The following is a 22141-nucleotide window of genomic DNA, read 5'->3' on the forward strand; positions in this document are numbered from 1 at the left end:
ACCACGTCATAAGTGCGAAGGCATTCATGGCTTCTTCTTTTTAGCTTGAGTACATGTTGACGTACAAGCAGAATGATTTCCCAAAAAGGTGAATCACCTTAACAAAGCAGTTGCTAAATAGAACATCTGTAAACATCAGGATTGCCTAAAAGCCAGTTATCCAGATATATCTTTACTTAAAGCTGTATTCCAACATATTAGTAGTTTGCCGGAGAACTCAGATATATGATCAAGGGCATTAGTGGTTTCGGCATAGGCCTTCCTCCCTTACACGTCCCGTCAGAAACTCAACGCTCAGTGTATTTCCTTGTTTGTTCTTTATTCAATAGGTAGATGGACAAATAGCAGTATCAATATACTTCCATCCCACTTTCACGTGCTCTATCATCCTCACTCCGAGGACACGTCTCATCCATTATCGTGCTGAGCAGCCAGGATCCACCCAGTGTGCTTGACTTCATACGAGTTACTCCGACGCTCTGGATGAAGATAAGAGCAACTGTCAGCAGCCAAACGCACACCGGTTTGTGCAAGTGAAAGTACACGTAAACACGAGTGTGGCTACTGAAAACAGTTTGCCCCCATGGCTCACGTTTCTGTCATTGTTTCGTTCAGGTATTCTGCGATAGTGAAAGAAAGGACAGAGTGTCATTTACTCGGTCATTAACTTACACAGCTCATGCGTCAATTTTGATTCCACGAAGACAATATAATGTGATCTGCAAGGACGTTTTGAAACCATATAGACGTTTTTTTTTTCTTCTTCTGGGACTTTAAATGCTTCTGCATGTCTCCACTAGTTTCATCTCACACAATATTAATATTATTATTACCACCATTATTATTCACAACAACAGCCCCTATAGAAATGTTCTTTCTAAACAATGGAGCGCAGTTTGTACGAGTCCCCTCAGTACCATCATCAGAGAGCGGTGTGTCAACCAACCCCATTATGTTCTACCAGGAAGAAGGGAGGACAACTCCAGACCTCTGCAGAGAAACGGCTCGGCGACGGAAAGACTGAAGTTATGACCCTAGTATGGCGGAAAAAGGTCCTTTTTTAACGTCATGTATCATTTTCTACCTATCGATCGGGGCCGCGATATTCCAGATCCTCGAAGAGCCAAACTGGAAATCAGCCAGAGAAGAATTCAACCTGAAGAAAGGAGAGATTTTGAAGAAACACGCCTGCTTGACCGAAGAAAGCCTGGCTGAGATTTTGGAGGTACGGACCTGTTTTTGATTAAGACAAGACAAAAAAAACAAAACAAAAAAAACAACACGATGGCTGGACACGTGCTGTCCGTCTGTCGTTACACACCAGCTTTTCTGAGCGCGGATTACTCAACAAAAAAAGTTCCTAACAACTCTCAGAAATTCACCGGGAGAGTGAAAGTTACCGTCAGGGCAACGCACGACCGCGTGTATTTCCCCCCCCCCGGAATAAAACTCGCGATTATGTCCGAACCGAATTGTCCAATAACGAGACGCATCAAAGCGACGTTAAAAGCGTTTCGTGACTTGGCGGCGTCGTTGCGAGTGGAACCTCGCGGCGCGCGTGAAGCGGCACGTCTCCCTCCACCGCAAATATTTGCGTGTATGCGAAAGGTGTGTCCGCTAAGAGGAGAAGGAAGAAAAAAAACATGTCGGCGTCAATGAATGTGTTGTTTGGTTTGTTTGCTCTCACAGATGGCGTCGGATGCTGCCGGCCAAGGAGTGACCTTCGCCGGGCAACACCGAAACTCGTGGGACTGGGCGAATTCAGTCATCTTTGCCGCCACCATTGTCACCACCATAGGTTCGTGTGGGGGCGCCACTGGGGCGCCTTTTGTTGCAGGAAAAAGAGAAATAGTAGCCGCCTTTTATAAGATGAATCCTTTGTGGATGCGTTATACATTTAAATTGATACAGCATAACCATTTTTTGCAACTTTGCAACAATAAATAAAGTCGATAATTAACTTGTGTAAACCGCTTTTTATAAAATATTGTAGCGTGCCTTAAGTTCATAAATGTATATGGCTCTGATTAATGTTACTGTTACGTAGGCCATTGTTGGGGTACCGCCCCTTCCGGGGAATGTGTGTAGTTTTCGGGGAGCACAGGAAGGGGAAGTTCTGTTCGGACTAAGTTGATGACCGGGTGTGTGAAATGGCGTGGCTGTGGCCGACAACAGGCAACAATAAACCCGAGCGATAAGAACCTGGCTCTTTATTGACACGAAACGTTACAATATCATTTATACCTCTTGGAGTTGAGCCTGACTTTTTTCCCTTTTGTCCTCCACAGGTTATGGGAATGTTTCTCCTAAGACTCAAGGAGGTCGCATGTTCTGCATCCTGTATGGTCTGTGCGGGATCCCCCTGTGTCTGGTGTGGATAAGCGAGCTGGGCTCTTTTTTTGGAGACCGGGCCAAACGTCTGTCCCAGGTTCTCATCCGTAAAGGCGTTTCCGTGGTAAGAATGTTACTGAGAGCTGGTAGTTGACGTCCGTCTGAATACAGTACTGTAAGACGGCTCTATCAAGTTATCATAACAAAGATTGTTTGTGTTTCTTTCTTTTTTTCCCCGTACTGTCAGAAAAAAGTCCAGTTCACCTGCACAGCCCTGTTCCTGTTATATGGGCTGTTGGTGCACCTGCTGATCCCTCCATTTGTTTTCATGTCTATGGAAGGATGGAGCTACGTGGAGGGCCTTTACTTCTCTTTCATCACACTCACAACTGTAGGTTTTGGAGATTTTGTAGCAGGTAGGTTGAATTTTAAAAAGGTATTTCCGAGAGTTAAAGTCTTTTTATTTTTAAATGTAAATGATTGGTTATGGAAATCACACATATGCAACAACTCTTGTTTCAGGTGTAAACCCAAACATGGATTACCCCAGACTGTACAGGGTGTTTGCAGAGTTGTGGATCTATATGGGCCTCGCCTGGCTGTCTCTCTTCTTCAGCTGGAACGTCCACATGGTTGTGGAAGCCCACAAAGTGCTAAAAAAAAGAAGACACCGGCACAGGCACCTTTTCAACGATGAACCTCAGTTCGATGAGGAGAAGCCAAACCTAGCAGGAAAACCCAGACCGTCTGTTATCGACATCTTTAACTTCCTGTCACAGAAGGAGGAAAACTACAGCACAGTCATCAAGGAAATTGGAGCAATTACAAGAAAGCCTGCACACATTAACCGCTCCAAGAGCTGCAGTGACATCCTGGCCACCAACATCGAAACCCTGGATCACTCGCCTCGGCACAAACGCATGATCAGCATTAGTGAAGTGTTCGTAAATGCGGAGCCTGACGCGGGCAAAGACGAACAGGATTTGCGTCCTATAATACAAGAAAGCTGCCAAGACCCCGAATCGGCAGAATGGCAAAGGATGGATAATGATGAGAACAAGGACAGTTGTCCACTTGATTCAGAAAGTGATGGTATCATTTTCACTGTATCGGCCAAAGATGACACGCAAGAGGAAAGTGCACAGGGGGCTGGTGGTGGAGGGCTCAGGTTCGTGATATCCAAGGTAGACGAGGACTATTTGTTAATGGATAAAGATGAAAAAGGATAACATTTTCTAAAACTTTCAACACCTTTACCAAATTGTGGAAATTGTCATCTTTGTGAAATTTTTATATGAAAGTATTATGGATACTGTATGTAGAAAACAAACATTTTGTGAAAATGATACTAAATAAAGGTTAAGACGGTTCACCGTTTTAAAACACACACACGCAATGAGTTCGAACCATTAATCTACAATTGTGGAATCAAGATTTTATTATTTACCACCCATATCAATGTAAATTGTATTTACATTTCTATTCTTAGAGTTGTGAAATCGAACACACACATTATTTCAAATTACAACACAAGGCTTTGTGGAAAACAGTCCCGATTAGCAATTTGCCCTCGTAGGGAGCTGCTACAGTGGAGGCCATCAGCACATGGCCGTTATCAGCGTACTCCTGGCTCACAACGGGCTGATCCGAGTGAATGTTCTTGATCCGGATGACCTGGAGGGAACAGGAACAAAAGGATCAGGCCACCGTCCTACCTGTTTCGTTCACCTTCACTACAGCCACGCATAGACCACACCTATCTCCAATGTGTCATTCCTAAAGAAACGCCCTCGCTATTTTGTTTAACCAAACGCCTTGGGCCAGGCTAAGCAAAGAATGCATCATTGTTGCCCGAGGACAATGCATGGTGCATGTAGTGGAAGGGGAGTAGAGAGGTGAGATCCTCCACCAATGGCAGACTTATACCTGTACAGTCTTCATCCGTTGAGTCAGACCACCTGAAGTGTAGATCGACTAACACATTTTATAGGCTTGTGCCATTGGCAAGCAAAATAGTTGAAAAGCCTTTTTAATACAATAGAAGAACGTACATTCAAAATGGCAGGACAGTCAGAGTGGCGCCATTTATTTATGTGTAACATGGATATTGCAACCGTTTTAGCGAGCTTACTTTGTTTAAACTAGATTTACAGACCATTGATCACTAATGTTTAGCGGGAAATTACTAGAACAAGAAGTGGAGGTTTACCGTTACCAAACACAGCGAGCCAGAGTAGAGTTTAGCAACTCAACTTATCACCACACTCTCGTTTCTCAGGGTAGGAAAGGTAGTTTTTTTTTTTAGTGTAGCTAGAGTATATTACTAGTGCCTGGTGAAATTAGCAGGCTACACAATTTTGTTATAGTCGAGTCACCATAAAAAACAGTTCTAGTGTGTTTCTATCCAGACAGATAAATCCCATTCTCTCCTCAGCAAGGTTGAGCTCTTGAGCTCCGGGAGGCGCTACAGAGGACCTCTAGCTGCTATAAATAAGACCTCGTCTTTGTGTTTTATTACTTTACTAGTTGTTGTGTCTTGTTCCTGGTGAACCAAAGACAAATCTCCACCCTAATGGCCAATAAATACATATTGTATTCTATCCTAAATTCAAATAGAAATGTTGAAACAATTATAAAACACTAACCTCGGAGCCGGGTGGATCTTCAGGGTCAAACATTACCAACTTCTTGCCATTCGGGTGACAACCCAACCATAGGTCACCTGTCCTGTGGTCCACCTCAATGTTATCACAAAGTGACCCAACGGCTACGGCCTGTTGGGAAACATCACATACAGTAAACTAATGATTGTATTCTGTCCTGTATAAAGGCAAACAACGTGTAGAAACCATGAACAAATATGTTTTTTGTATTCATTTGCTAAGAAGCAAAGTAATAACATTGTTGAAATAAATACAGTTGTTGGTAGTTGGATAAAAAGTTTATTACCTTAAGGTACTGTAATTGCTCCCCTTCTTTTCTCTCATAAACGTTGATTGCATGAGCCATGATATTGGAAACGTAAATATACCTGTAATAAAAAAATTAAAAACATTCCCGTTTTATTATTTTTGCACCGCAAAGAAAACATATCTCTGAGGAAACTTATTCAGTGCCACAATAACTGCTGAAATGAATTGAGAATAACCGTTTGTCAGGTGATATGTTGATGCCATTGGGGGACAGGATGCCGTCGGCTGCCGCCCTCACTTCGTTTGGACTGTAGTATATTACATCACACCAGGAGAAACCCAGCAGGGTAGTCGCTGCACTGAGCACATCATTGGCAAAGGCTTGATGATTGGTAGCGTAGAAGCTCTCTACTCCGACTGCAACAACGTCATTCACACTGGACGACACGACGGACGAGTTCAAAATCTCTGTCAGAGATTGTCAAATGTAACATCCGCGATGCGGTCAAGGGTTCAGTATACCGGCGTACATACCTGTGGAGCAGGGCGTGGGTGATAGTTTTTAAGTGTACAAGTGTGTTCTCTGGAACAAAATGAAAGATCTCCACTTGGCTTTTTTGCTGAGGGTGATTGACAACAAACAGGTACACGGAGTCATCTGCAAACAAACAGCAATGTTTTCACCTTTGGAATATAAAAAGCATCCACCTTTGTCTACCAACCCTGTAGCATGTTTGAAGTTCTTCACAAAAGCTCGACCCACCCTCCCCCGTGTTTGTCCTGTCGACGTCTTGTAATGAATCACAGTATTTCCTTCATTTAAAACAAGTCCTGATACCACCTACACATTAGCGGAAAATGGTGGTTAGCATTAGCAGTAGCTTAAGACGTCTGTGATATGGCTGTGAGAGAGCGAAGAGTGAGATCAAAGTACAAACAGTAACGTTGGCTTGCGTACTGCATTCCGATGAATCAAATCCCCGGGGTATGTGAAAAATATCTTAACACTTTGTGCGAATGACAAATGCAGCAATTAACAATGAAAACTACTATATGGAGAGGTAATTGCTGAATATAAATATTAAAGTGTTGACCATAAAGAACAGCAAAAATGTGGTTTGATTTCAAGAAAATATGAAGGATTCAAAGAAAAACAAAAAGGTTTTTCATTTCGTTGATTCTTATATCTTCTAATGCCATTTCACCAATTTATAAATGGTAGTTATCTGCTTCCCTATTTCAAACAATTCTCAAGAAGAGGTTAGTAGCCTTGCAATAATAGTTTTTCCAGTGATCTATGTTCCGAAGACCTCTTTAAAACTCAAGTTTTCCAACAATTTTACTTTTCTTTCAGGGCAAACCTAATCACCAGTAAATTCAAACTAGTATACACATGAGGGTGGCTCATCAATCTCCTGTATGACAACTAGGAAAAACTATCCACAGAGCTTTGTTCCATAGTTCAAAAAAATATTTGTATTGTTGTCCAGCAGTACAATTTAAAATGAGGAAAGTATAAGAAAGATAGAAAAAGATCACTTGATTGAATTCTTATGAGTTCAAAAGAAATGAAAGAAAGATTTTGACACAATTTCAATCTTCTTTATCAATTTCGTTTCAGTTTTCTTTGTGCTTTAGTTGAGATGTACTGACTTGTACTTTACCTGCTTCATCGACGTACGCACTGATGCCATGTGGGTTGAAGGAGCTGAGGTCCAGCTCTCCTTTGATTTGCAGCTGGACCGGAGTCGGCCTTGGATGCAGCATATCCATGACATACATTTTGCCCGGTTCGTCGGAGAACGAAGGCATGTTGAAAATTTTTAACCCCTGAAGTGGAAAACAACATGTTGGTTGAGGAGGTCATCACAAATAACCTGTAATTTCACATAGTGTAGAGGATTGTTTTACAGACAATGATGCAGGGATTAAGATTCCTGCAACCGTGATAAATGCTAATAACATACTGTGCTCAGAAAGGCCAGGCCATCCCGAAGTACTGTAATATCCTCCGCTCCATATTCTGTACAAAACAAAATAGCATGTGTTACACTTCGCAGGTCTTCAGTTTCACCACCCTAACATGACAACACTGCCGACACTTCACCTGTAGTCAGTAAAGTGGACTTTAAACTCTTCGTGTGTTATCACAACACCAAACAACTTTTTGAAAATACCTAAATTAAGACAATGACAGGAACACAAGAGTTGAGAATGCCTACCGATATTCTTTAAATAATGACAGTTGAGGTGTTTCACAGGAAGTTCTCTGGAGGCAAGGGACATTTCGCTGCAGAACAAATTCAACATGACGCAACACACAGAACAAACACTTGTGTGTGAAAAACTTTGTATACCAAATAACGGTGTCATTGTTTTTGATTGATTTTGCAATTGTTTGTTTCTTGCATTCCACATTTGACCACTTGTAGTTAACAGGTGTGGACATTGAGAAGCGTTGCAGGCGAACCTCTGAATTCTGCCGCATGTGGATTCCAAAAACGCACTTACTTTATTTTCAGAAATCGGTGTCCAATGTAAACTGCAACTGCAGCAACAACTGCCGCAGCCAGTATTTTCTTCATGGCAGCCATGAGTTGAGGTCGAAAGGAACACAGGAAGCCTCTCAGAGTACGTATTTAAACAGCCGCCCCAACAACGAAAGACGCGCACACGCGGACTTTGAGACGCACGCGTCGGGCTTTCTCTCACAGTGATGATCTCTTTAACCCGTTCTCGAACATGGGAACTATTCACTTAGGAACAGTAAGGGCTGCATGCTTCTGCGTCTGCGTCGACGCACTCGTTTCAAATCACGGTTCTAAAAAGTCTTGCGTGTGTTGCAGAGCAATTCGCCGTCAGGACAACAGGTGGAGTAACGTGTTTTTGTTGAAAACGACCTAGAGAGTCACGTCTTTGTGTGTGGAAGTTGTTGGTTTGTTTGTTTATTTATCATAGACTTTATTGCCCCGTGCATCGCCACTGCTGCTTTTCATCGCGGACACATTTGTCCCGTATTTTCCTCCACAACTTTGTCGGGAGAAATGCGTAAATTACCGCTTATACAACCCGCGGTCATATTTACGCATTTCTCTTCAATCTGATCCGTTCTCTCGTAAAAATGGGTCGACACACGCAAGGACGCAAGGAGCTGTGAAAAGGCACGCAAGGGACACGCAAGGGGGTCTTGCGTCTGCGTCGCTCTGAAAACGCAGAAGCATAAACTAGGCTTTAAGGTTGGAACATGAAAACACACGGAATCATTTGGTCATCGAGTTAATAGTGACCCCTTCTTCTTTTGAGGATAGTACGTAGTGCATAATGTCTTTTTCAACATTGTCATGATACTGAGACATGTTGCAGTAGGGTTAGTTCTGTCAATGTTCATGTTGTACAGTCTTTTACACTCGACCATTAACCAGTTCCCAAAGTTGGAGTCTAAAAAATTGGGAAATTGGGATTTTTCGTTATTCTTTTTGCATACATTTGTATTCATGAACACAGCTTTTTAGTGCAGATGTATTGAACCAAAAGACAAGCCATAGATACAATACTCTCTTTGGTGATTTATTGAGAGGAAAAAACTAAAAGTTCTATAAAATCCATCAGTAGATCTCAAATTTTCAGGTGACCAGTGAAAAATACTTTATACTTATTTTTATGGTACACAGTAAAGCAAATATTGGTTAAAATATTCTGTTTTGCAAGTACTTATTTCCCAGCGGTTCAATCATAGTTCAGTGACTTCTGTGGCTGAAACCACCTTCAAATAGGCCGTAGTACCCATACAATGTGTACAAGAAGGTTGTATCCAGGACCTATTGGAATTAAATATAATAGATCCATCGCATCCTCTTTTTGGATTTCCAGGCACTGTACCCTCTTTAAACCAGTGCTGTAATATTCATGTATATGTTGTCATTCAAATTAGCATAACGTTTTCTAATTGAGAGCTTTGCAAAGGCGGGGGGGTCAGTAATATTTTGAGCAGAAATGGCCTACTTCAAATCACAGCACAGGGCTTTATGGAACACAGTGCCAATGAGCAACTTCCCCCCATAGGTAGCTGCTACGGAGGAGCCAATGATCACATGGCCGTCGTCAGAGTACACCTGGGTCAACACCGGCTTATCGGAATGAATGTTCTGGATTCGGATGACCTGATAAAAACAAAACATAAAGGAAGAATTATGAACAAGATGACTACATGTGGATATATCTGCTGCTTGCCCAAGTATACTTCATGTTGTGGCTGGTATTGCAATGCTGAAAGGAGTCGAACTAATTTACTAACTGGTAAATTGGAAGGACAAACCTCCGATCCAGCTGGGTCTTTGGGGTCTGCCATCAAAAACTTCCATCCATTAGGGTGACAACCTAACCACAGGTCCCCAGTTTCAGGGTCCACTTCCACATTATCACAGAGTGAATCCACAGACACAGCCTGAAAAGTGTCACACACACACACACACACACACGCACAGATTATTATGACTATATATGATTTTACATGCATTTTGGTGCCTCGACTACTTTAATTCTATCATGACTTGATGTTGTATTGGTTTGGGAATTCCTTAACCACATTAGATGAAGAGCACCAACATTATATGCATTTCAAATGACACATTTTTCAATTAAATTAAATTTAAATTAAAACTAGTTATGCAATACATGAAATGCGCAAATAACTTTTTCTCATTCAGCAAATATTAGCCATACTGTTGAGTCATGATACCCATACTGCCCACTACAGTAGCACACCATTATTGTATATCCTAATATTGGTATGTTGACAAAAGCATAAAATTGTTTAATTATTATAAGTTGACAGAGCATAATCATTTATCAGTAGTACGACTGATTCTTGACACGTATCAAAAACACTTTCAATGCTGAAACATAAAATAATTTACCTTCACCGAGACCAATGCATTGTCATCTTTCACCTCCAATACGTGCACGTTGTGGTCAAATAGATCTGCCACATATAAATGCCTATAAATGAGAATGTTTTCAGAAATTAAGAAATTCTGACTTTTGAGGTATGAATCATCACATGCGTTGCTCTGCATACTGTTCTTACTTTTTGTTCGGTGAGATATTAATGCCATTTGCAAAGTAATATCCTTCAGAGACCACTTTTACTTCCTCTGGACTGTAGTACACAACGTTAGTCCAAGGCTGACCCAGAAGAAACTCCACCCAAACTTTGAGCATTTCGTGGTTAAAGTAGTGATCGTTGGTGGCATAGAAGCTCTCCAGTCCCACTGCCACAATATCGTTTACACTGCAAAGACAAAATCTGAATTATTTTAGAAAATAATTACTTTTTAAATCACAATATGCTTTTGGGTTAACTTCGGTCTATCATGGGATGGTCTTCGATTGATATTGACAACATCTCCCTATTCAGTAAATTCCAAGTGTATTTCATGTTAGGTGCAATTTCAATCAGTCAACATATACTGTACCTGTAGAGAAGTTCATGTTTTATGGTTTTCAGGTGCTCCAGCGAGTGGTCGTCCTCAATGAATTTAAACAGTTCTATTTGGCTTTTTTGCTGAGGGTGATTTACCACAAACAGGTATATTGCGTCATCTGAGAAACACAGAGAGCATTATGAAGAAGAAAAGACAACAACGTTACAGATTGTATTAAAAAATAAGCCCATAATAAAAAAGCACAACCCATGCGTATCAATTTAATTTGCAATTTATTTATTACAGCTAAGAAAGTGCAAGAGTCTTGGTGACTCCCATTATGCCAACAGGATACCCTTTGTGAATACCACAGCAGGCAAATTCCAAACAAACTCAATAGAATTTGACGTATATACTGACGTCAAAGTAGCCGTAGTCGAGAATACAATTATTTTTCCCATCACAAAACATAATTTAATTTGGGCTATATGCACTTTACCCTCAAAATAATCTGTATAGCAATTATTCAACCCATTATGAAGAAAACCTTTCTCTCATGCCTCAAAAATGAAGAGAATTAAGAAACAAGAAAATGTCTTTACTAACTGAAGTAAATGCGGGGCCCACCTTTAATGACAGAAAAATAAATAAATAAATATATCATGGTTCCTTTTTGGACTCCAACAAACCACGTGCAGTACAATCAAAGTCTCATTTATAGTGGTCTAAGGCCCAATTTTAAACGCCTGCATCTTTGATAAAACCTACTATTTAAAACACTTGTGCATTAGTCTCCTGTGTACTCGTCCATACAAGTCCTGAGTGTTTTAAACGGAAATCTTTTTGTGCAAAGATGCCCTTGTTTGGTGCGTGCAGAAACGCTCCCCCATTTACTTACAATCACCAGAGACTTTTCAACATTTTTTGATTCTTTTGATGGAAGCCAGCGAGAAAAACAAGGCCACACATGAGTAATGAGTAAGTAATTGGTATACAAGTACCCTTTATGTGGTTGAGATTTTCCTTTAATGTACATCTGGATGAATATAAATGCTGTTTAATCTGGATCAGATTTTTACAAAACGCAGTAGATAAGCCCAATACTGGGGTATTTTCCCTGAAGGTGTCATCTTTTAAAGACTTGTGTGCAACCACACATAAGAATTGAGTACTTTTACCACTTGGATCGACGTATACACTGATGCCGTGAGGGTTGAACGACTCTAGGTCAAAGTTTCGTGGCATGCGCAGCTCCCCTGGTTTCATCCGAGGATCATTCATATCAAGTGTGTAGATCTTTCCTATCGTATTTGCAGAAGGCAGTCCAACAAACTTCAAACCCTGGAGATTAAGAAAAAACAAACACTTAATTATATTGAATGTATGAAACATTGCACAGCACAGTGTGGTACCTAAGTAACACCCTTTCTGCAGTTTATAAAGCCAAATGCAGTCAGTACAACTGACCTTTATGGTATTAATTTAAAAGATGTTATTCCTTGGCGGTGTAGGATTAAGGAAACGTTACCTAAAGCTATATTGATCACCCACTCAAATGAGTGCCAGTGATTTCTATTCACCCAATAAGCATATTTCAGGTATCTGCTTTTTAAATCAACTACTTACGGTGCTGATGAAGGCAAGTCCGTTTCCAAGGATCGTTATATCATTGGAGCCAGCATCTGAAATGAGCATCAAGACGTAAATATCAACTCATTTCATTCATTTTCTCCATTTTCTTACATACTTACCCAGATTTTTGAGTGCAACACAGTTGGGGAGGTGATTTTTGACCAACTCCCTTGAAGCCAATGTCCTTTTCCTGTAATGTTTTCAACACAAACGTTAAATCGGGATAGCTGCCCTAGAATACAACAACTTGGTTTGAAAAAAAGTTAGCAGCAAACCCCAAAACATTTCCGCGTCGTCTCGGGATTTAGGGATTTGCATCCTATTTTACCTGAAACTTAAGATCCTTTCCCCCAGCAGCGCCGCTAAAGCAGCTACTACAAGCGAGATTAAAGCTACTTTCCCCATTTAGGAAACGTGCATAAAAACAAGTGACTTGTGCACAACTCTGTCCGCCCCTGCAAAGTTTGAGTCCTAAGCCGAGGCGTGCCACAGCAGACTGATGCTGCCTTAGAAACTGTAGGAAATGTGACTTTAGCAATTTGCACGTTGTCGTTTTCATTTCACACGGTAGGGTAAATGTGATTTATTGACTCAAAGATCAAAATACAAGACATTTACGTTTTTCGTCAAAATTAGTCCAACCAAAAAAAGCGATTAAACGACAAATAATTTTGGTGTATGTACTTTCCAATATTTGACAACCCCCTGAATGCAGCATCAACCCGAATAGCTCGTGCTACTGCTACCATGACAAAACAGAAATACCACGCACGAAGCCACATTGCGTGTATCTGCGGCTCTGATGGCAGATAGAGACGGGATGCGAGTCCAGCAGGAGTCCCCGGGGGACAGCGGGTGTTAGTTTGAGTCCACCAGATGCTCCGAATGTCAGTGGACTTGTAACTGCGGAGCTTTAACGCAACCGGCGTGACTTATCGCAGGAGTCTTCTTCGTGTGTCATTTTAACTTTTTGCCTTTTACCACCTGGGAAAAACCAGGATGTTTTCTATGTTACGGGCCGGGTTTGTGCAGGCCTTTAACTTCCTGTCAGGAACCGCGCGTGAGAGTCATTCACTCATCTCCCACTGTGGCGTAAATAGTTGCAGCCTCATCCCGCCATTTTGGTCAGAAGTGGACAGATGTGCTCTGAATGTGTTGGCCTGCTCCTGCTCACACATTTACCTTGCAATCTTTTAAAAACCGTGTGTACATCAATACACTCAATGCCTCCATAACTCAAAATATTTGAAAGACAAATGATTAATATAGATGCAATTACCTCCCTTTGCTCAAACTGAACAGCAGGTGAAGCTGTGGAATTCACTAAGAACACATTCCATTATTAGACACGCCGACTACGCTGTTCTGCTTTAAATCCCCCACATATTGCCAATAACGCAATAACATGTAGCTCCTGCAAAGCCCTGTTTAAATTGTTTATTTTTGAAGTTGTTTTTGTAGGTGATGACTCCTCCCGACATAAAACAAAAAGTTACAAAATTGTCTATGTAATCAAAATCATGTGTAAGAGACTTCATAAAAAACAAACATGAACACATACATACACATATAGAAGTGAAAGTAACATAAAATTGGCAAACTATTGACCCTGTGATACTCAGCATTGGGTGCATGCAACCTGACAGTAACTGTAGAATATCTACAAAAGTCCAATTAATGAATTATAGCATCTAACAACTTCAAAACACCAACAACTCCTGCACATTACATCGTGTGCGACCAGCAAGCACTGCTAAGTGCGGCACACCAGATTCCCAACTCTATTTTGTGAAATCTTATCGAGGTTCACAGTGTAATACAGCAGGATCACCATCAAACAGTTTCAAGCAAGACTGTATATTTGGAACATACAAAATAAATTTTATTATCCATTCTCTTCATGTCTACATCTTATTAGAGTTTTCTAGACAATGGCATTGTCAAATAACACACTCAAATTAATTCTAATAATCCTGACAGCTGCAACAATACATTTCTGTCAAGTCCAGGTGTGTCAAAATTTAACTGAATGTGAAAAGCAATTTAAATCTTCTTTGTTATTTTCAACATAAAAAGGGGAGCCACGGGCCTGGGCCGCGATGAAAGCTAGGCGGGACACGGCCATGAGCGCACAGAAACGCAGGCCAGGAAGTGGCTTCAGGGTTGAGCCCCGGTGGCTGCGGGAACTTGTGTGGCCAGGGTGTTGGGGGCAGAGATGACGGGTGATCCAGCGATGTTAGCCAGTGGCTGGGAGGAGGACATTGAGGTGATGCCTAAAAGAGACACGGTGCACATTCATTTTAAAGCCCCCACCCCAAAATAGTCAGATTATAGATGCATACTTTGTATCCTCGCTTAATTGATATTTAACCTTTAAGGGTTACTTACCAGCCATCATACTTGAGGAGCTGACTGGTGTGGAGCTGGTAGCCATTCCCCCAGGAGTGGCCCCTCTGCCCTGATCTTTAACAATGGGATCTGCAAACAAAAGTGGATTTTAGCGGCTCATGAACAAAATACAAAAAGTGTGGACCCAACTGGGATTCATGCGCTTTACTCAAATGGTGGTAAAAGGTAATTTACTCTAGCAAATGAGAGTTGCAGATAGGGTGTAAAAAATAAATTTAAAAAAAAAGGACAAAAAGGGGCACAAGGAACTTACAGAAGTAGGGGTGTTCCATGGCCTCTCTGGCCGTGAGGCGGGCTTGATGGTCATAGCGCAGCAGTTTGTCCAGGAAGTCTAGAGCCTCTGTGCTGACCAGGTGCTGGTTCTCGCTGTGCACAAACCGCTCCCACCTTTTGCGGGAGTGTCTAAAAGAACAAACCACGGGCCACGTTTTAACTGGAGTTATTAATTACAACAAAAAGACAACATTTTAGAGGAAATCTTCAATGATAGTTCACTGAGGTCAAACAGCCAGTGTTTTACCTTCCGAGGATGTCATTGAACCGTGGATCCAATTCAATGTTGTACTTGTCAATGTAGTCGTAGAGGTCCTCGGTGCCGAGCACTTTTGCAATTCGCACCAGCTGCGAGACAGACAGAATAATTCAACAATTAAATGACGTTTGAGATTTGTAAAATCATATGACGTGTATTGAGGGTGATGGTACCCAAGTGTTTATGCATTAGTTAGCAGGACTGTATTGAGAGAATACATTATAAAGCAGTAGTTATGGTGTATTGTATAGGAATATACATATTTTGAAATGAATATTAGGGATTTTTCACTTGATGTCTACATAGATTGAATTTCCAAACAGCAAAAGCCCCCCCCGTAGGTGCAAGTATAATACAGCTATTTAAAAAAAAGTATACAGAATTTTACACAAATCAGAGAAACATACATTGAGCCCAGTGTAAAAGTTGTACAATATAATTACTTAAAAAATACAAATATTAAATCAACAGCTGCCATTGTGTACTAGTAGAACGAAACGCCAAAAGCCCAAAAGAACCATGGAATTTACTGGAACGATGGTATTCAGTGTATACGCTCACACGACCAATAACCCACACCCACGGAACCAAAATGAGATGTTATCTGGGTCCACATTTTGTACAATGCTACATTTGTCAGCTCTAAATCCTGTGCGGGTTAATGAATAACCGCCCTGCTCAATGACTGAGATTAAGACATAAAACACCAGTGACTCAGTCAATGATAAGAAAAAAAGGAAATCTACAACATTGCATCCAACGTTTGAAATAAACGACAGCGGCAGACACAGCACAGGTTTTTGACTACATAGACAAGACGACTAAATGAAAGTTCTGATTTTACATACCTGGTCATAGTTGTCATGACCGTGAAAGAAAGGCTCCTTTCTGAAGATCATACTGGCAAGCATGCAACCCAAACTCCACATGTCCAAGCTGTAGTCATACATCTGCAAATAACACACAGGTTTAAAAAAATAAATAATCAAAAAGTCTAAACTTGCTCCGTGAGTGAAGTGAAATTAAAAGAATAAACAGATGAGTTTCCATTAATACTGTAGCGCCACGCTTACCATATTGCATGAAATCTGCATGACTAGACGTAGGAAAGGAACACGAGGCTCACCTGGTAGTCTACCAGCAGTTCAGGCCCTTTGAAGTACCTGGATGCCACTCTCACGTTGTATTCCTGGTTTGGGTGGTAGAATTCCGCCAAACCCCAGTCGATTAAGCGGAGCTAGAAGTTTACAGAGATTGAATTTGATGTATTTGAAAAAAAAGAAAAAGAAAAAAAATGATTAGCTGGTGTCACAGTAGAAAAAAAAAAATAGGAGCCTGGTCAGCATTTAAGACAATACCTTTCTGTGTTCATGATCAATCATTACATTGTGTGGCTTGACATCTCTGTGCATAATCCCCATACTGTGGCAGTAATCCAGAGCCTATTGGGAAAAAGATATATCATGTACATATAAATAATCAAAAATGTATATCTGTTAGAGAGACTATTGCACCGATGCAAGAAGGGCTTCATTCGGTAACAACAGCTAATGCGAACAAACTGAGCAGACCAGAAGCCATTTCTTACCTTTAAGATTTCATACATGTAGAACCGTATGTCAAAGTCAGATAGAGTTTGATACAATTGCTGTAAAAAAAATATATAAAAAAATGTATATGAGACATTTTTTTTTGAAAAAGGGAGAAAAAATAATTGAATAGACGGACAAAATAATGTCAACAGAGAACTGGTATTTACCTTGAAATCTGTGTTGTTCACATGTTCAAAGACCAGAGCAGGGGTTCGGGACTGAGAGGAAAAAGATAAAAACTATGTAAACGTGTGAACCTTGTATTTAGATCCATTCTACATTTGTGAAAGCAAAGAAAGGGAGAAACAATTACCACAGGATCCTTAACGATATCTAACAGTGAGATGATATTTGGGCCACCCCTCAGATTCTCAAGGATCTTTATTTCCCTCTTGATTTTCTTTTTCTTGACCGGCTTTGAACAAAGACAGTCTTGTTAGGTACATTAAATCTCCTCTGAGGTGAAAAAATATGAATGGGTTTTAGTGAAGAACATTTGCATTGCTTATAAAATTCATAAGGACAATCAGTTAATTATTCCATACCTTCAGTATTTTGACGACCACTTTTTCATTGTTCGTGATGTTTATGGCTTCAAACACTTCACTATATTTGCCTCTACCTAGTTTTCTGACTAGTTGGTAGTCGTCTTGGTTCCTAAAATAAACAAAAAGCCATGGTTAACAATGCTGAGCTATGTTTATGATGCAAAGCAATAAGAAACAAATCCAACTAAAGCACAAACAGTTTCCCTTTGCCTTACCCCCATTCAACAACATGGGACTCATAGTCCCAATATTCCCTCGGCCTCTGTGTGTTTACATCAGGGTAAACTCTGGAGCGGCTTGGGACAGGGCCTGACATATTCTCCACGGGATCTTCTCCAAAGCTCCTGAGATAAAGACATTTTTAAAAAGGTGAGTCACTTAAAAATCACAGAAAACACAAGTACATGCAAAAGCAATCGTGTAGTAATATACAATCGTTAGCAATCGAGGACTCCATATAAACGAATGTAAGAAATAAGGTGATCCAATTAGAAGGAAAAAAGACCTGGGGGGGTTCCCTCCAGGATGGTGGTGATAGATGAATTGAAACAGGAGCAGTTGAGATGCCTTTATGGTAAGAAATCTAAAATGGGCATACAGACAAAAAAAAAAAGCGTTAGAATACAACAGTCAAACATTCCACATACGTTCAAAACCAAGTCACTCACGCTGAATGAATAAAAATAAAAAAATCTGCAGAGGTACCAAGTAGAAGTCAGCGTTTGCGTTGCGTTTAGTGTTAAAACATGGTGTGTGAAATGTAGAGACCTGAATGTTAAATGGGGGCATCCAACCAGTCTAATCAGGAGGTACAGGGCTCAATACAGTCATCACTGGGGACTACAGCCGGCAGTATCTGTGGAGGGGAAAGTGGGTTGATTCAAATCAATGCTGCCAATTAGACAAACATGAACTCACTGTGTGAGGTAACGTATGTCGGCCAATGTAGCCAAGTTAGGTTAGCTAGGCTACATTAAATGAATCAGTTTACGAAATGAATAATCCAATCCACAAATGGTATCTGCTGTAAAAGACCCTCTTTCACGTGTAGCCGGTGAGCCCGCAACTAATACTTAAATGAAAAGGTGAGCATACGCACAAAACCCTGCGTGGCCCGAGGCCTGCACTAGTGCAGCGGAGCTAGCGGCTAACGTTAGCTAACGTATAGCGCTCAGACAAACCGGGCAGCTGGTCAGGTTAGCTAGCTAGTTAGCATTAGCTCGTCAACAGCCGAGGGAAACGCCGGTTGGAAAGTCACTACTAACGTTAGCTTTCGGCCACACCGTGGGGCTTTAACGGAAATAACGAAAACACCCCAAATCCAAACGGCCAAATCATAATGATCGTGGTTATTATTAACGTATAGCTAAACAACAAGCTTCGAAAGATATATTTACGAACGTTAAAGCTGTAAAGTGCTAAGCTAGCAGGCTAGGGGAGTGAATAGCCTGCTAGCTTAGGCAACTGCCTGACAACGCCTTGAAAAAACGTCTTGCAAACACTGTGACCGAAAGAGAAAAAGGCACCACGGCTACGTTGGTTGTTGTCGACTTTTCCTTACGTATAAAACACCCGTCGGCGGTTTCAAACCTACGACGAGTTGTGGTTAAATAACCCGATTACCTCTCAGCGTTGTTGGGACGTCAATATGGCGATGCTCGGGATCAAGAGCTTAGTGCGCGAACAGCCTTTCCCGCAGAGGGCGCTCTGCTTTCTTTTTCATTGGGGGGGAGCTTCAGCCACCAACAGGTCTAACAGAAACTTTTATCTGCATTCCTCTGCGAGTCAGACAGTCGGTCAGTGGGGTTTGTCAGTTCATCTTTTAGATGCACATCTATCCGAAATGTCACAAACAAACATCGCGCATGTTTAACCACCACTCCGGAGGGCAAATAGCATTCTGTTGTTCTTCATAATTCACATTTTTATGAATTAGTTGGAGCGCAGCGGAAACACACACCAAGTTTCTAATTTTATATATATATATATATCACCTGCACAACTGCAGTTGGTCAGGTCAATTTCAGGGATTTCTAAAGGACAGATGTTCAGCATAGAGCGTGTTTGAAAAAGGTCATTGTTAAGACAAACATGTGGCTCCCTGGTCAAATGGACAATGGTTGGTGACAGAAACAATGTCTATGCTCTGTGGCATCATTAGAAAGGCTACTCCAGTCAGTGGCATTTTTCTGAACTAACCAACCTGTAACTAACACACAATAGAAAGAAAGACAAAGGCTCTCTGTGAGTTTGAATATTAAGAACATCTGTTTCCATCTCGAGTTGATGTAATGAATAGACCCTTGTTGACTCCTTCTGTTTCCTAATTGTTGGTCTCCTGGCTTCAAGTCACGCACTGTTAAACACACATACACAGTCTTTGACTTGCTACTCAATCTGATACATCTCGTCAGGATATAATTAACAACGGGAAGAGCTATTAAAGGGGGAAATTCACGACAGAGCGACAGTACATAAACTAGATGCTGGCTAACAATCCCTGGCTGAGGACCAACATCAACGATGAAGCTGTACGTTTTTTTAATGTTTTATTTCTTTCCTTATTAGATATGTCATTGAGAGACATTGTATTTCCCAACTGCAAATGGCATGCTTTATATATATATAAACATGCATTTCAAACTTGATTTAATTGTTTTATTTGTTTCAGCTTCACGTTTTGTCTACTTCTACCGGTGGCGATGGTGGCAACTGCCCCAATCAGAGGTAAACCAACTCCAAGAGAGAAAAAATAATAAAATGTTTGTTTGAGCTTACACAACTTTTGCAACGTATGTTTGATGATTTATCAGGAGCGATTAAATCTTCTTGGTCTTTCTTTCTTTTCTAGCTCAAAGAGAAAATGTGCTAAGCTTTCTGCATGGTAATTATTTATTTATTTTATCAATCTAATCTATATCTTTTACTCGTGCAGAATATTCTGACTACTGCTTCAATTAGATAATTTATTATTTAAAAACAGTGGGAACTTTGATGACATAACGTGTTCTTCACACTTGTTATAGATTCACTTCGCCCATCTACAGAAAAGATACCTGGAAATGTTACAGGTCTGTGATTCAAAATAGTAGCTTTCAGATACTCTGAGATAGATTTAGCTTTAAAACAGGAAAGCATCACTCAAAGTACTTTTTGTTTCCCAAGAACGTAAATGTGAACTTAAAATGAAACACAGAAAAACAGAAGAGACATACTTGCTATTTGTGTATGTTCATTGAATAACTTTATTGTTAAGGTTTAGTGTAGCAAAACCTTTTGATGTCATGTGATTGTTATATTTAACCACCTCAGTGATTATTAACATATTTTCTCACGTTTTCAGCAAACCCTCCAAATGAATCAGTGAAAGACGATGATTCTGAAGGTACATTTTTGTTTTTTCTCCATTTTGATTCATACTGAAACTATGGCACTAGTAACTACCTCTTAAGAAACTTTAATTTCTTAATGTCTTTTGATTTGGTATGACTCAAATATATTCACTCATAGATACGTCAAAGGCGGGATTGACAGAGAATTTAGGCATCAATAGATTTACAGGTGTGCAGGGTGTAATTTACCAATTTAACTTGAATGAATTTTCCCATGAAATTCAAGTTTGAAGTGTCCGATAAAGCTCCTGTCCCCTTATTCAAATTAACATTTAACACCCCGATATATGTCAAAGTGCAACTGATGCACATTGTATGCTAACATTTTGTCTTCTCAGATTCTTCCCGAAGCCTTGACAGTGATGCGATGATGATTTCCCAAGTTTTGGAGAAAGATAAAGCACCATCGACAAGGAGAACCAATGGGGGGACGCAGGTCGGGGAGCAGGAGGGTAGTGGGGAGCGTAGTGGGCCGCATGGACCACAGCCAGCAAGCAGAGAGCGGACTGATCGTAGCAGTGAGGAGACGCTGGAGGCTCAAGAGCGGGACCATTTACCCGGAAAACATGGATTTGGGTCGAATGGTATGTTTGCCCCAGGTAGTAGCAGAGAACTGATGGATCGGGATAGTTTGGAGGACAATGGCAGACCTGCTCCAGTGGGCAACAGAGGAGATACAGACTATGATGGTAAGATCGGATTCTTAGTTACATAAAACATTCATTTCAACAATGATGTTCTGAGTATCAAAGAATGAATGATTGGTTTTAACATTCCACAGAAACCAGGGAGTTAATCAGTGCTGAAACGCATCCAGTAGGTAATACATGTTTTATGCCCATGGAGAATATTGTAACCGAATTCTTTGATAATTAATGCGCACAGTGGCCCCTATCCTGAAAGATCAATTCTCATGTACACTTTTGCTCCTCAGGAGCACATGGCCAGTAGCTTCCCGGCTCCAGCAAAGGTCCGAGCCTCCTGATGATCCTACAAAGGTGTGTTTCCAATCAATTTGAATACAAAAAAATAATTTGTGCTTTTTATCTCTATCCACCCAGTCTGCCGGATGCAACTGAAACACATAATAATAACAATGTTCAATGGCATTTGTTCTTTGTTTTTTTCCCAGATTCCATTTCTTCCTCATAATGAGTCAGGGCCCGACAATTGTTGAGTCACGCTGGCAGCCTGCTTTCTTCCAAATAGTTTCTTCTGGGACTTTTTCATCCCAATTTAGATTTTTACATCCCTTTTGTTATTTGATCATGTGAACAAATAAAGAGGTTATGACAAGTTTGTGCCGTGCTTGCGCATTGAAAATGGTTAAAGCTGCTACAGATTGTAGATGAAAAATGGTAATGTTAAAT

At 40.7% G+C, this 22141-nt stretch overlaps 5 protein-coding genes and 1 long non-coding RNA gene across 14 annotated transcripts; 2 read left to right on the plus strand and 4 right to left on the minus strand.

The window, feature by feature from the left end:
- Positions 1-298: 298 nt before the first annotated feature.
- Positions 299-1373, minus strand: LOC120810759 (uncharacterized). The gene is made up of 3 exons (XR_013453816.1): positions 1234-1373; positions 1085-1156; positions 299-479 (listed from the first exon to the last, which is right to left on the minus strand). It is a non-coding gene; the product is annotated as an uncharacterized LOC120810759 (long non-coding RNA).
- Positions 619-3720, plus strand: LOC120810755 (potassium channel subfamily K member 5). 2 transcript variants are annotated; one of them, XM_040165604.2, is made up of 5 exons: positions 619-1225; positions 1690-1798; positions 2289-2455; positions 2579-2747; positions 2854-3720. In XM_040165604.2, the coding sequence occupies exons 1-5, from the start codon at positions 1040-1042 to the stop codon at positions 3558-3560; spliced, it is 1338 nt and encodes a 445-aa protein (XP_040021538.1). In that variant the 5' UTR covers positions 619-1039; the 3' UTR covers positions 3561-3720. The 2 variants fall into 2 exon arrangements, with proteins under 2 accessions (XP_040021538.1, XP_040021539.2); XM_040165605.2 differs by lacking the exon at positions 619-1225 and adding an exon at positions 1285-1608.
- A 31-nt stretch (positions 3721-3751) lies between these two features.
- Positions 3752-8105, minus strand: LOC120810756 (serum paraoxonase/arylesterase 2). Its single transcript, XM_040165607.2, has 9 exons — positions 7755-8105; positions 7466-7533; positions 7211-7266; positions 6908-7073; positions 5778-5901; positions 5480-5680; positions 5281-5362; positions 4977-5105; positions 3752-4005 (listed from the first exon to the last, which is right to left on the minus strand). Exons 1-9 carry the CDS (start codon positions 7835-7837, stop codon positions 3844-3846), a joined length of 1071 nt encoding a protein of 356 aa, XP_040021541.2. The 5' UTR covers positions 7838-8105; the 3' UTR covers positions 3752-3843.
- A 691-nt stretch (positions 8106-8796) lies between these two features.
- LOC120810607 (serum paraoxonase/arylesterase 2) lies at positions 8797-12809 on the minus strand. The gene is made up of 9 exons (XM_040165304.2): positions 12627-12809; positions 12418-12488; positions 12293-12348; positions 11845-12007; positions 10718-10844; positions 10330-10533; positions 10160-10241; positions 9559-9687; positions 8797-9403 (listed from the first exon to the last, which is right to left on the minus strand). The coding sequence occupies exons 1-9, from the start codon at positions 12701-12703 to the stop codon at positions 9242-9244; spliced, it is 1071 nt and encodes a 356-aa protein (XP_040021238.2). The 5' UTR covers positions 12704-12809; the 3' UTR covers positions 8797-9241.
- A 911-nt stretch (positions 12810-13720) lies between these two features.
- On the minus strand, positions 13721-19224 carry LOC120810606 (casein kinase II subunit alpha). 4 transcript variants are annotated; one of them, XM_040165301.2, is made up of 15 exons: positions 19003-19080; positions 18148-18235; positions 17885-17962; positions 17595-17723; positions 17377-17488; positions 17145-17246; positions 16999-17049; positions 16828-16887; positions 16598-16681; positions 16366-16476; positions 16088-16189; positions 15228-15328; positions 14961-15109; positions 14687-14776; positions 13721-14571 (listed from the first exon to the last, which is right to left on the minus strand). In XM_040165301.2, the coding sequence occupies exons 4-15, from the start codon at positions 17693-17695 to the stop codon at positions 14456-14458; spliced, it is 1179 nt and encodes a 392-aa protein (XP_040021235.1). In that variant the 5' UTR covers positions 17696-17723; positions 17885-17962; positions 18148-18235; positions 19003-19080; the 3' UTR covers positions 13721-14455. The 4 variants fall into 4 exon arrangements, with proteins under 4 accessions (XP_040021235.1, XP_077951297.1, XP_077951298.1 ...); XM_078095171.1 differs by having other exon boundaries at positions 17595-17725; positions 17888-17962; positions 19003-19056; XM_078095172.1 differs by lacking the exon at positions 18148-18235 and having other exon boundaries at positions 19003-19224.
- LOC120810608 (uncharacterized) lies at positions 18231-22067 on the plus strand. Of its 5 annotated transcripts, none has more exons than XM_078095174.1 (9): positions 18231-18464; positions 20051-20106; positions 20231-20263; positions 20406-20450; positions 20723-20764; positions 21110-21460; positions 21553-21591; positions 21706-21769; positions 21904-22067. In XM_078095174.1, exons 1-8 carry the CDS (start codon positions 18457-18459, stop codon positions 21720-21722), a joined length of 591 nt encoding a protein of 196 aa, XP_077951300.1. In that variant the 5' UTR covers positions 18231-18456; the 3' UTR covers positions 21723-21769; positions 21904-22067. The 5 variants fall into 5 exon arrangements, with proteins under 5 accessions (XP_077951300.1, XP_040021240.2, XP_040021241.2 ...); XM_040165306.2 differs by having other exon boundaries at positions 18280-18464; positions 21553-21587; XM_040165307.2 differs by lacking the exon at positions 18231-18464 and adding an exon at positions 19003-19910.
- Positions 22068-22141: the final 74 nt, after the last annotated feature.

This window comes from Gasterosteus aculeatus, chromosome 20 (genome assembly GCF_964276395.1).
Source record: "Gasterosteus aculeatus chromosome 20, fGasAcu3.hap1.1, whole genome shotgun sequence".
In the NCBI taxonomy this organism is placed as follows: Eukaryota; Metazoa; Chordata; class Actinopteri; order Perciformes; family Gasterosteidae; genus Gasterosteus; species Gasterosteus aculeatus.